At 54.8% G+C, this 12501-nt stretch overlaps 1 protein-coding gene across 1 annotated transcript; it reads right to left on the minus strand.

Annotated features, from left to right (window-relative positions):
* Positions 1–2185: 2185 nt before the first annotated feature.
* Positions 2186–7196, minus strand: RHO (rhodopsin). Its single transcript, XM_044255216.1, has 5 exons — positions 6836–7196; positions 4941–5109; positions 3491–3656; positions 3151–3390; positions 2186–2296 (listed from the first exon to the last, which is right to left on the minus strand). The coding sequence occupies exons 1-5, from the start codon at positions 7194–7196 to the stop codon at positions 2186–2188; spliced, it is 1047 nt and encodes a 348-aa protein (XP_044111151.1).
* Between the last annotated feature and the right edge of the window lie 5305 nt (positions 7197–12501).

Consider the following 12501-nt stretch of genomic DNA (forward strand, 5'->3'; position numbering starts at 1 on the left):
GATGTTTGTGCTACCTCTTGGGAATAGTGAGCTTGTGTGTGGGGCCAACACAGAGAAAAGTGTAGCCAGAAGGAGAGATACAGAAGTCTGAGCACATCTGAGCCCCTGCATCCAGCTGTGCCTGAAGCCCTGGGCGTTTCATTTATGGGAGCCAATAACTTCTTCCTCTTGTTTTAGCCTGTGGAATTAGATTCCCTGAGCCTTGACCCTAAAGAAATCCAGACAGACACCACTGAGGGAGGCAGAGTAAAGAGGGGCCACAGTAGAGATCCCAGCTATCACCTGCTCCAGCCCCACCATGGCCCTGAGGACCTTTCATCTCAGAGTCCAACCATCCTTTCCCACCTTGGAGGTTGCAAGTAACTCTTGGGACTATATCTCCATCCTTGATCCCCTTGTAGATGTTGTTCTCAGTAAGGCTAGCGCTGAACTGAAGGCCCAGTAATATCCAAATCTCCCAGCAGCTGCAGTGTGCCAGGAAGTAGGCTGGCCACATGAAGTCTGCTGTCCTCTTAAGCTCGGTTTAAGATTCCCTTTGGCATATAAGGAGATGCAGAGAGATGACAAAACTTGCCTGCAGTTTCCCAGGCCACCTGGGTCTCTGTGACTCCAGAGTTGGGGCTTTTCTTATTCCCAAGCCTGCTCCCTCTACCCCACACCCCTAAGGGGCTCTGCTGGTTGCCCAAACCCGGCATCGTGGGGGTGAAGGGATCAGGTGGGCGCCGCCCAGTTTCAATCCACTCCGCAGATAAAGAGCTGGAGAGCAACAAAACCACCACCATTAACCCCGAGTGTAGGAGCTGAGCTTTCAATGTCCCAGTTTGCCCAGGGTCCCAGCAGAGCTGGGGAGAGCTAGAGCTTCCAGCTTCTGTTATGTGGAGCAGGGGCAGCTATGGAGGAAACTCAGTTCTGATGCAGAAGGTTCTGGTCAGCTTCGCAGCAAGAACTCTTCAGAATGGAGAATGGACTGGAGCTACTAAAGACAGACTCACCCAGCAAGGGAGCTGGAATCTGGGACCCGTGAACATCCCCAGGGAAGGTGGGCCCATCGGAATTTCTAACTTTTTATTTGTTTTTTTAAGCTCCTTGAGACAAGGGTAACTCAGCTCTTCATTAAGTGTGGGCAAGTGAATGAATATACACGGCCTCCAGAAGCTCCAAGCTGGCCCACAGTTGCTGTGGCCTAGTTGCTGGACAAGAGAGTAGGTGGTTTGCAGAAACTGAAAGAAAGGCCCAGCTCTCCCTCAGCTGTATTGGGGAAGGGGAAGCACCAGGCCTGGAGCTCCAGGCCAGAGGTGAGATCCTGGGCCTTGCCCCTAGACTTCACAGTCCCCTGACATTTTTTCAGTCCTGATGACTGCATTCTGCATTCCCTTGACTCTCCCCCTTTGCAGCCCAGCCATCAGTCCTGGTCTGGCCTTGATGCCTGGCTAATTTTAAGAAACCTGCTGAGACTGGATGCTTAGGACTTTGCCCAATCTCAAAACGGTCACTATCAAGAGGAGATGATCATATTGATTAATTATATTAATTTATATTATTCGTAATGTTAACTACAATCTGTACAGCCCTTTACCATTTACAAAGTGCTTACATGCTCTCACACACACAGGCACCTGCACACACAAAATCCTATTTGATTTCACAGCAGCCATGTGTTGGCAGAGCCAGGGATATGGGATTTCCAGAAAGTAAGTGAGGCCCCGGTGAGGGAAACCAGTGCTCAAGGTCATCAGCTGAGAGCCAGCTGCTGCTAAGGTGGTTTCGAGAGGATAGATGTGCTCTCCCAGCCCATTCATTCCTTCATTCATTCCTCCATTCATTCCTTCCTTTGTCCATCTAGCATTTATTAAGCACCTACTGTGTGCCCCACTCTGTGCTAGACACTTATCCCTAAGCCGGGACACTTTTCCAGAGAGCAAGAGTTCTTTTGTTCTTGAGAGATGAGTTGGGGGGAGGAGGGACCAGCGATCCCATGGCCCCTGGGAACTCAGGACTCCAGATGGGGCGTTCTGGCCAAGTGGGGAACCTCATCTTTCTCTCAATAATAATAAGAAGAATTTTAATTCAGGGAGCCTGCACAGCCTGATTCCGACAGACCTGGCTCCTGTGGGGCAGCTGTGGCTGGGGCTAGGTGTGGGGAATGGGAGACTTCTACAGTCGGCCGTAGAGTCCTCGGCAGGGCTTAGGCCGGTGCCACCTGGCTGGTCTCCGTCTTGGAGGTGCTGGCGGAGGCCTCGTCATCACCCAGTGGGTTCTTGCCGCAGCACAGGGTAGTGATCATGCAGTTCCGGAACTAGAAGGCAAAGGACAGGAGTCAGGCTCAGGGTCTGCTGGAAGTGTATGTAGCAAACTGTGGTGGTTGGCAAGATTTGCCTCCAACCCCTTCCCTGCTGCTGGCCCTTCCAGGATCCACGCCCCTCTCAAATCTGGCTCCCTGGAGGGAACTTCGTAAGCACACGTGGCCCCGCCCCAGAGATGCCAGGGACCAAATCCAATAGGGTTTTGCTACTCATGACCTTCTCTGGTGTCATCTGTGTGCCAAGAGTTATTTGTAAGTTATCTTATTTAACCCTAGAGTTTAGGAGTTCGCCCTTTCTAAGAATGAAGACATTGAGGGCCAGAAAAGGGCACGACTTGCCTAAGTCACACAGCTAGAATATGAAAGCTGAGATTTGAAACGGATATGTGTAACTCCAGAGACCACGTATTCCCCCACTGGATCATGGATTCTGCCGAGAAGTCACTGGTCGATGTTTAAAGAACTGCTTTATCCATTCATCCCTCAGCATAAGACTTAGCTCTGTGTTCAGCTTTGTGGAGACCGGCACCATCGCATTCCCAGGCTTGGGACTTACACTCTTCGACTTTTAAAGTGGGTCTCCAGAACTATCTGGACTGGCACCTCTCATGCATCAGAGACACCCGGAGGGCTTGTTAGAAATGCGACCCCAAGCTTGTTAGAAATGCAACCCCAAGCTTCTGATTGTGTATTTCTCCCAGATGACGCTGATGCCCTGGGAGATACAAGTCTCCCTGCCTGGTTTTGCAGGTGGGGTGACTGAGGCCCAGTGCGGGCTGTGGTTTGTCCTCTGCAGGCAGTGCCTGCAGCCTGGGGCCCCTGGACCCTCTTGCCCCACCATCAGGCACCTGCTTGTTCATCATGATATAGATGACAGGGTTGTAGATGGAGGAGGACTTGGCAAAGAATGCTGGGATGGTCATGAAGATGGGGCCAAAGTTGGAGCCCTGGTGGGTGAAGATGTAGAATGCGACGCTGGCGTAGGGCACCCAGCAGATCAGGAATGCGATGACCATGATGATGACCATGCGTGTGACCTCCTTCTCAGCCTTCTGGGTGGTGGCCGACTCCTGCTGCTGGGCAGCTGCCTGCAGGGACACAGGGCCTGCTATCCAGACTCCCCTGGGACAGGGACCGGGCTCATCCCAACCAACGCATACATCCCCAGCGCCCAACATGGGACCATACCTCCTTGACTGTGAAGACGAGTTGGCCATAGCAGAAGAATATGACGATCAGAGGGATGGTGAAGTGGACCACGAACATATAGATGACAAAGGACTCATTGTTGACCTCTGGGTTGAGTGTGTAGTAGTCGATCCCGCACGAGCACTGCATGCCCTCTGGGATGTACCTGAGCACCAGGGATGTGCAGGGCGGGGGGAACAGGAGAGGGCATAAGGGACACCCACGTGTGAGGGACTTGGGCATAGGCTGCAGCCGGTCAGGGCCCTCGCTTGGCCAACACACCTGCTGTGTGGCTGGTCTTGCTCTGGGCCTTGCTTTCCCTCCCTGTAAAATGGATGTGATGAAATACCTGCTTGGCTGTGTGACTGTGGGGATCAAATCAACTGAGATGAGGGGTTCAAATGCACCTGGTGAACACTGTGGTTTGGTTGTACAGCAGTCATGATATCCGGAGATGGCCTAGTCTCTTGCCTAGCAGAGCCCGTATACCGCTGACCTGCGCTGTGTTTCCTCACCAGACCTGCTGCTCCCCATGGCTGGAGGCTGGGCCTCAGGCTGTGCAGGGCAGAGGTTGGTGGGGAGAAGGGGAAAGCTCCCAAACTCTATATCTGAAGCAGTTTGTATAAACCAGGGTCTTACTGACACCGTAAGGGTGTCTGCTAGGCCAAAGATGGGCACACAGGTTAACTGAGGGATCTTTGCACATTTTGTAGAAACAAGAGGTCCCAGGGCCATGTGATTTCAGAGGATGGTGACAATGGAGTGGCCTGAGTGGCCGTTGGCTGTGCCTGGGGGGATGGGACTGGGCAGGACTGCAGAAGACAGGGGAAGATGTTGGAGGGGGCGGGCTCAGACCCAACAAGGAACAAAATATTGACCCCAGGAGGCTGAGAGAGGAGGGAAGGGAAGAGAGATTGGGAATTTCCTGGAAGTAGAGGGACGCGAGGCCTCTGGGAACCCACAGCCCAGTTTCCCAAGCCACCGTCCTCCCATCTCTCATCTGAGCCCCATTTGGAGATGATGGACTAGAGGCTGCAGAGGACCAAGTTCCCAGGGCCTACCATGTCACCACTGGCACTAGATAGACTTGGTCTCCCCAGGTGCTAAGGCCCAAGGTCAGAGGGAACTGCCTATGGGGCAAAGAGGATTGGAATCTGGCCCTGGCTTAGTTGAGGATTAGGGGCAGAGCCAAGGTGAAGGGTTGAGGCATCTTGGATTCTCCTTGACACAGGGGCTCAGGAGATGGGACCAGCCCCCATAGCAGCATTAGGGTCTGATTCTCTCTTTCTCTGCCCTAAACCCCTCCCTTGGGAGAGCTACCAGGGTGGGCATGTGGGGTAGGGGGCATATAAGCTGGTTGCCCAGAACAGACAGTGCCAGCTTTGAGTCCTGGCTGGGGGACCCTACAAAGACCCCCTGGGGACCCTTCTTTTCTACTCAGGGTCATTACCTGGACCAGCCAACGAGGGGGGGTGCAGCACAGGCCAGGGCCATGACCCAGGTGAAGGCGACGCCCATGATGGCATGGTTCTCCCCGAAGCGGAAGTTGCTCATGGGCTTACACACCACCACGTACCGCTCAATGGCCAAGACCACCAAAGACCACAGGGCAATTTCACCTGCAAGGCAGTCAGGGATCAGTCAGCACACCACCCACCTGGACCCTGCTGTCTGTCCAAGCAGGAAGCGCTCTTCCTGGAATGGAGAGGGCAGCCAGGAAGGCAAACTAGGGCAGGGCTGGAGCCAGGACCAGGGATGGAGAGACGAAGGGGCTGTGGAGCAGAAGGACCCAGATGCAGAAGGAGAGTGAGCGGAGCGTCCCCCAGGTAGAGGAGTTAGTTCAGTAAGGGCTCTGGGTTCGCGAGGAATGGAAAATCGGATCCTAGGGTCATTGTTACACTGGGAACCCCGTAGGGAGTTTTCACAGAAGAACATGTGTTTTTTGGGGTGACAGGCAGAGTGCCTGTCGGAGTTGGAAGTCTTTCCCTCCCTTGGAGAATGAAATAACCTGGGTCTGTGGGTCCCCAGAGGTAAAGTCAGGAAAGAATGGAGGGATTCAGATATCACCCCCAGAAACTCAATAGGGAGGTTGATTGTAGAATTTATCAACCAAACCGGGATGTTTCTGAGAGAGAAAGTGAACACGACTAATTATTACTCCAGGATAATAATTGTAAGCTGGCACCAACCCTACAGAGATGTGCCCACACGTGGCACCTGCCTCACCCCTGCCTTCTAGCCAGAGACTGCCCAGCCCACTTCCAGCCTTTCTGTGTGGGGAAGCTCCTTCCCTTCGAAGAAACCCCTTCCATAGGAAGGCATTACACTGTGCGGTCATCTGTAGCTTTGAAGGATGCTTTCGAATAGTTTCTTTGACTGGAAAACTGATGGGGGTACTGCAGAGATAACAGACCCCATTTAGCAGCTGAGCAAAAAGAAGGAAAGAGAAGAGACACATGCAGGGCTGTGGGAGGGCAGTGACCAGGGCCTAGGTCTTCTGGCTCAGACCAAGAATGGACCCCCTTCTCTGGGACACACAGCCTCTTAGGCAAGCAGGAGAGAGCCGAGGGCAGCTGGCAGAGCCTAGCACCAGCCACAAGGACTGCTCAGCCTCCTCGCCTCCTCTTTCCTTTACTTGTCCAGGACGCTGTCTCAGCCCCATTCCCAGGGAATCTCTAGCCATCACTAGGTGTTTGTCACCTTTGATGACCACAGATCACCCAGCGGCAGTCCAGAGGCAGGGGTGAAACAGGGGTCCCACATACAGACGGTCCCTTCTCTGCAGGTCGGAGAGATGCCGGTGGGGAGATACTGAGCCCACTGGCCAGCACAGGTGGAGACCAGTGGCTGGAGGACTGATCATCTGGGATGATGATGATCATCATCCCATTTGGTGGGACAGAACTGTCCCACCCTGGACTGAGAGCCCTAAGAACAGGGATCTGTCCTGCCCATCTCTCTTCCCAGTGCTCAGCTCAGTTCCTCAGATGCTCTGAGGGGAACAGAACAAGGCCCGAGGGGCCACTGTGACGTGGGCTGGAAACTCAGATCTAGCCCCACCATAGTGAGACCCCAGCAAGGCCCAAGGATGTCTCTCATGCTCAGTTTCCCTGATATAAAGCAAGACAGCAGCACCACTCCACACGAGATCAACTGTGCCCAGGGCTGCCCTCCATACACAGCCTAGTGTATCATCACTGATGGTGTTTTCAGATCAAGCAGATAATGCTGACGGATGTAGCGGGGAGAAGGCCTCTTAGCCACCATCCCCGGGCTGTCTCCAGATCCCTCCACCCCCTCTGGCTCCTGCATCCCCCACCCCGCCACCCCTACCCTGGCTCATACCGCCCAGCGTGGCAAAGAAGCCCTCCAGATTGCATCCTGTGGGCCCGAAGACAAAGTATCCATGCAGCGAGGTGTAGACGGTGGTGGTGAAGCCCCCGAAGACCATGAAGAGGTCGGCCACAGCCAGGTTGAGCAGGATGTAGTTGAGCGGCGTGCGCAGCTTCTTGTGCTGGATGGTGACGTAGAGCGTGAGAAAGTTGATGGGGAAGCCGAGCACGATCAGCAGGAACATGTAGGCGGCCAGCATGGAGAACTGCCATGGCTCGGCCAGGTAGTATTGAGGGTACTCAAAGGGGCTGCGCACCACGCCCGTCTTGTTGGAGAAGGGCACGTAGAAGTTCGGGCCCTCTGTCCCGTTCATGGCTGCGGTCCTGGTGGCTGCCCCGTGGGCGGCTCAGACCCAAGAGTGCTGCGGAGGCCTGAGCTCAGCCACCCAGGGCTCTGGCTGGACAACTCTGTGCACTGACCACCCCCCCAGCCCTTTATAAAGTGACCTCCCCTCCCTAAGCTCCTGGCTGAATCAGCACCTGGGAGATTGGGGGCGTTATTAATCATATTAATCCCCACTGCTGCAACTGGGGGACGTAATTGGCTTCCAAGAGGGGCCAAGGTGACTCTAGACAGAAGCCAGAGATGGGAGGAGCTAGGGGCCCTGGGAAAGAGCAGGAGGTCCGCCCCCAACTCTTCTGGTCCCCAGGAGTCTCTGCTCCTATCAATCTGGTGGCCATGGCCTGGCATTGGGACCACTGGCTCCATGCCATGTCTCTCTCACTTCATGTGAGCTGGCTTTGTCTCCCCACTGGACCACAAGCTCCCTGAGGGTGGAGGCCCTGGTGGTTCTCTCAAGTCTCACAACCCCTCACCCAGCTCCCTACCTATTCCTTCCCCACCTGTCACCTCCTGGCTCACTCAGGTGCCGGACCCTGACCCTAGCCCATCTCACCAGATTATGAGCTCCGTGAGGGCGGGGGCCATGTCCTGCCGGCTCTGCACTCTCCAGGCCAGACATACAGCCCGGCACAGACCAGGAGCTCAATAGGTATTCGGGTTGGAATTCACTCACTCTCTTGTTCATTAAATATTTATGTACAGACCACTGGGGATACACAGATCCAGAAAAGAGGAGGTGGTGGGGTGGGGAGGAGTCTAGTGTGGGAGGAACAGACACAGGGCGGGGAGACTGTCTATAAAGGAGAGGTGTCTATGGAGGGGAAGTTTGGGTGTTTGAGGAAGGGGAGGTACTTTGCTAGGTTGCCAAGTGGGGGAGACTGAAGTCAAGGGCTGGCGGAGGCCTGAGGCCTGTCAGGCCTGAGGGCTGAGGCTGCACCTGGGCTGCAGGGCCAGCTCTGGTGGGTCTCCATGCCCAGCTGAAGAGCCTGGGCAGTGGATGGTGGCTTGGGCAAATCTCAGGGGTAGAAACATGGCTCAAATGCACCCAAAGATATATTGGAGGAAGTGAGGACAGAACAGGGGAGCAGGGAAAGGGTGACTGGAGCAGGAAGGGGACAGAGGCTCTCAAGGCTCCTGAAGCAAGGCCTTGCATCCAGGAGGTGGCTATGTGCCAGGCGCTGTGCTGGGCACCAGATTGCTGTCATGAGCAAGGTCGGCTTGGTCCCAGCCTCCTGGGGACTCCAGTGTGAAGGCTAGGCTGAGCCTGAGCTTAGAAACAGACCCGATTGGACACTGTGGCACACAGGGCACATCCAGGGATGTCTGGTCAGTCTGGGCTAGGTCAGTGGGTCTTGGAAGCTGTGTGACAGGTAACTCCAGGAGGGCAGGTTCTGGGGGCAGATGGAGGCTTGGCATGGACAGGTCCACCCCATCAGTGAAGGGAGCACAGCCATGCTTCTGAGGAATGATGTGAGGCAGATGGGAGTGCCCGGCACAGGGGTGCTTAAGGACCACCCTCCAGCCACAGATGTGTAGCTGCCTACAGCTGCCTACAGCTGCCTACAGCCACCTACTGTGCTCCCCAGAGGGTGCTCAGCTCTGACAAATGCCATGGAGAGGGATGATGTCTGCAGGAAGTATCGTTCTATGGGGTTGTCAGGTCTTGCAAACAAACACATCCTGAAACCAATGGAATAGGAAAAGTTCAGATTGCCACCCTCTCCAACACACTGTCATTTGGAGCAGCCCGGGAAGGTGAAGTTTACACGGTGAACTTGGTGATGGAAGGAGCCAGTAGGGGATGTGTCCCTGTCTCCAAGACTTCCTTCCCTAGGATTCTCTTTTGTATAGTCCCTTCCCACCAGACCTGTTCACTCAGGAGAGTACCCTCTTCTCTCCAGCCCGCCTGGGGCTCCAGACCCTGCCTGTCCCGAGTGGTGTCAAGGCTTGCATATGGGGGGTGCTGATGAAATGTGTGCTGGTGGAATGAATGAGTGCAGGGAAGGCATGGGGGTGCGGTGTGACCTCTTGCAGTTTAAGGTGCTGGCTCAGGGATTAGGCCCAGTGCTAATGAGGTCAAGGTGGAGGGTTTGATTCTGACGTGGGCCCCAGTAGCCACACGGAGGGAGGAGCCCTGATTCCCTGGGCCAAGACCAGCCCACACACAACCCTGTGAGCCCCCAACCCTAGACCTCAATGCCTTGCCTTCACCTCCTCCTAATGCTTAGAACACCCTGGAAACTTCTATGTTCTGTTCACATGTTTTTTTGTCCATCTCACAGGCTGTCATCTGAGCAGGCAGGGGTGGAGGGGGTCTGCCCAGCTCTCAACAGGGTTCCTGGAGCCGAGCGTGGTACTCGGCACGTAGCAGAATGCTGTAAATCATTTCCCCATGCACTGGAGAGAGCTGGGATTTCTGTCTGTTCTGTTCACTGGAGTATCATCCTCAGAGGCTGGTGCATAGTAGGTGCTTAGTATTTGTGGATCAAGTGAGTAGATCTAGGTTATCTCAGTCAGTGCTTCCCTCTCTAAGTCTCAGAGTTTAATGACCCTCTCTCACAGGACCATGGCCATGGGGAATTAAAGGCCTCACAGGGTGACATTGCACTGTATTCTGCGAGGGACGACAAAGAACCTTTTTTAAAACTAAAAATACTCCTTGTTCAGAGCAACTGGCTCACAGTGAGCAGTTGGTCATTAGAAGTCCCCTCCTCTGATCCTCCCTACTACATTGCACAGGTGGAGAGACTGAGGCAGTGAGTCCGTGGCCCAGGTCATGTGACAAATCTGGGCTGTCACCTGTCTGGCCTTGCCTCCTTCCCCACACCAAAGACAGTTCTCAGGAAAGATCTACTGCCATTCATACCATGGTATAAATGACCAAAATGGGTTGTGCCGGCCTGATGGGAAAGCCACTAGCCTGACTCACATGGGCCTAGAGAAGCAGTGGTGGCCCAGAGGGCAGAGGGTGGCACAGGATTCTAGCCTGGGGAGGCGTCTGGCCTTTTTGGCCTCCGTTTGTTGGAACTAGGAAACCATGGGAGATCCATGCCCACCTGCTGGGTAGACTGATCTGCTTTCCCACCAAGGCGCAGTCACAGACGTCCTGACTTTACAATTTAGGTGTCATGGTCCCCCTCAGTTGGGCATGGTCCCTTTACACTTACCCTCACATCTGGACCAAGACTCTGTAGGCACATAGCCTGGGTGCAACCCATCCCCCTCCCTTCCCTGTGCCTCAGTTTCCTACTCTGTTGCCTATAAGTGATCAATGACCAACAGTGTTAGCCTCTTAGAGTCTAACTCAGGTTACGAAGGTCTGGTCTCCGTTTGCAATGCACTCCTTGGTGAGGACCCCAAGTCTATAAACGAGGGCCCCCACTCCATCCTACTGGTTTTCTACTCAGAACTGATCACTATCAGCAATGGTCTTATTTGTCCCCTTATGACTCACTGCCCACCTCTCCAGAGTTCAGGGCTGGCCTCGCCTGTACTTTGCTGCATCTGAGCAGGCAGCTTGGGGTAGTGGCTCAATAGTTGTCAAATGAATGGATGACTCCTGGCCCCTCGTTAGGAGGTCTTACTCCATACCCTCTGACCGCTGAGGAAATGGGCTCAGAGGGTTAATGTCCCTCAGTAGGGCCAGAAGTGAACCGGCTGTCTGACTCCCCAGCCTGAGCTTTCTTCTCCCATGCCAGGTCCTCCAGAGAGGGCCCAGGAGCACACCAAGGGATAAGTCCCCCAGTGGGTGACTTTCTGAGCCATTGGCCCCTCAGTCAGGCTTGGGGATGATCTGTGGAGGTGGACAGCTGGTGGTGGCTCTCTCTGAAGATGGTGGCACCTATCTCTAGGTTTCTTGAGCCGGCCCCCTTGGAGCCCAGGTGCGGGGCTCTGACTTGGCCATGGAGGATTAGGGGCTTAGCAGGTAGCACACAAATAGCTCTTAAGCCTGTGCATAGAGGTGCTGCTGCTTCAGCAGCTTCCTCCCCCCCCCCACCCCGCCCCATCCCCGTCTCTGCTCCCAGGCTTAGTCCCACCTGGCTGCATCACCATGGCTGAGTGAGGCCTTGGACTGAGCTGAGAATGTCAAAGGGAAGAAAGGAAGGAGACAATCTGACTCTCCTCCTCTTCCTTCCTCTTCTCCTCCAATCCCACTTCTTCCCTCCCCCCTCCCTGCAATTCTCTCTCTCTCCCTTTTTAATATATTTTATTTATTTATTTGACAGAGATCACAAGTAGGCAGAGAGGCAGGCAGAGAGAGAGAGGAGGAAGCAGGCTCCCCGCAGGGCAGAGAGCCCGATGCGGGGCTCGATCCCAGAACCCTGGGATCATGACCCAAACCAAAGGCAGAGGCTTAACCCACTTAGCCACTCAGGCACCCCATTTCCCTCTTACCCTGACATTTGCCAAACACCATTTATGTGCCAGGCTCGGGGCTAGGTGCTGGGGACACTCAGATAAATCCTATATATTCCCTGCCCTCAAGGAGCTCCTAGTTTTGGGGGCCAGCTAACAAGGAGATAACAAGTTTATCCCAAGGATAACCATGAGAGGCAAGGCTCTGCTCCCAGGCCCAGTGCTGTGGGATCCCAGAGGAGCAAGGTGTGGAGCAGGAGGGAGGCAGGAGGCTTAGGCCGAGGGACAACTGTCCAAGGCACAGGGAGCAAAGGGCCAGCTGGCCTGGGGCCTAGGGCCAGAGAGGGCAGGCCTAGGAGTCCAGATGTTAGCTGGCTGTCAGTGGAGAGGGTTATAAGCAGGAGAGGGGTATGATCAGATTCCCATTCTAGGAAGATTCTCTGGAGTCTGGGTGGAGTGTTGGGATAAGTGCTTGATCCAGGATGAGAGCTCTGCCCAGTGCAGACCTCTTTGCTGAGGCTCCTGAGGCTGGCACAAGTGGAAGGTTGCCTGGTATCTGCCATAGGCAGATGGGGCCTTGGAGATGGGACATCTTTGCACCTGTGTGAGAGCCATGAGGGGCTCCTGGCTTCAGTAGCCTCACTGTGGGTGCATGGGGGACAGCCAGCTGGTTGAGGCCAGGCTAGAGCCAGGCCCACCTAAGGCCTGGCCTGGAGCTCTATCTGGGCCACACAATCCCCCTCTTCCTATTTCCTTCTTTCAGGGATGTGGGCAGTGTTGGGGACTTGGGAGGATCAAGTCCCAGCCTGAACAACCAAGCTGTGCAGGCACTGTCTCTCTCCAGGCCTCAGTGTCGTCTTAGTGAAAGGGGCATTTCAACATCCCACGGTGCCTTCCTTGTAGCATGTGAAGGGTCGTCA

This window comes from Neovison vison, chromosome 6 (assembly GCF_020171115.1).
Source record: "Neovison vison isolate M4711 chromosome 6, ASM_NN_V1, whole genome shotgun sequence".
NCBI lineage: Eukaryota > Metazoa > Chordata > Mammalia > Carnivora > Mustelidae > Neogale > Neogale vison.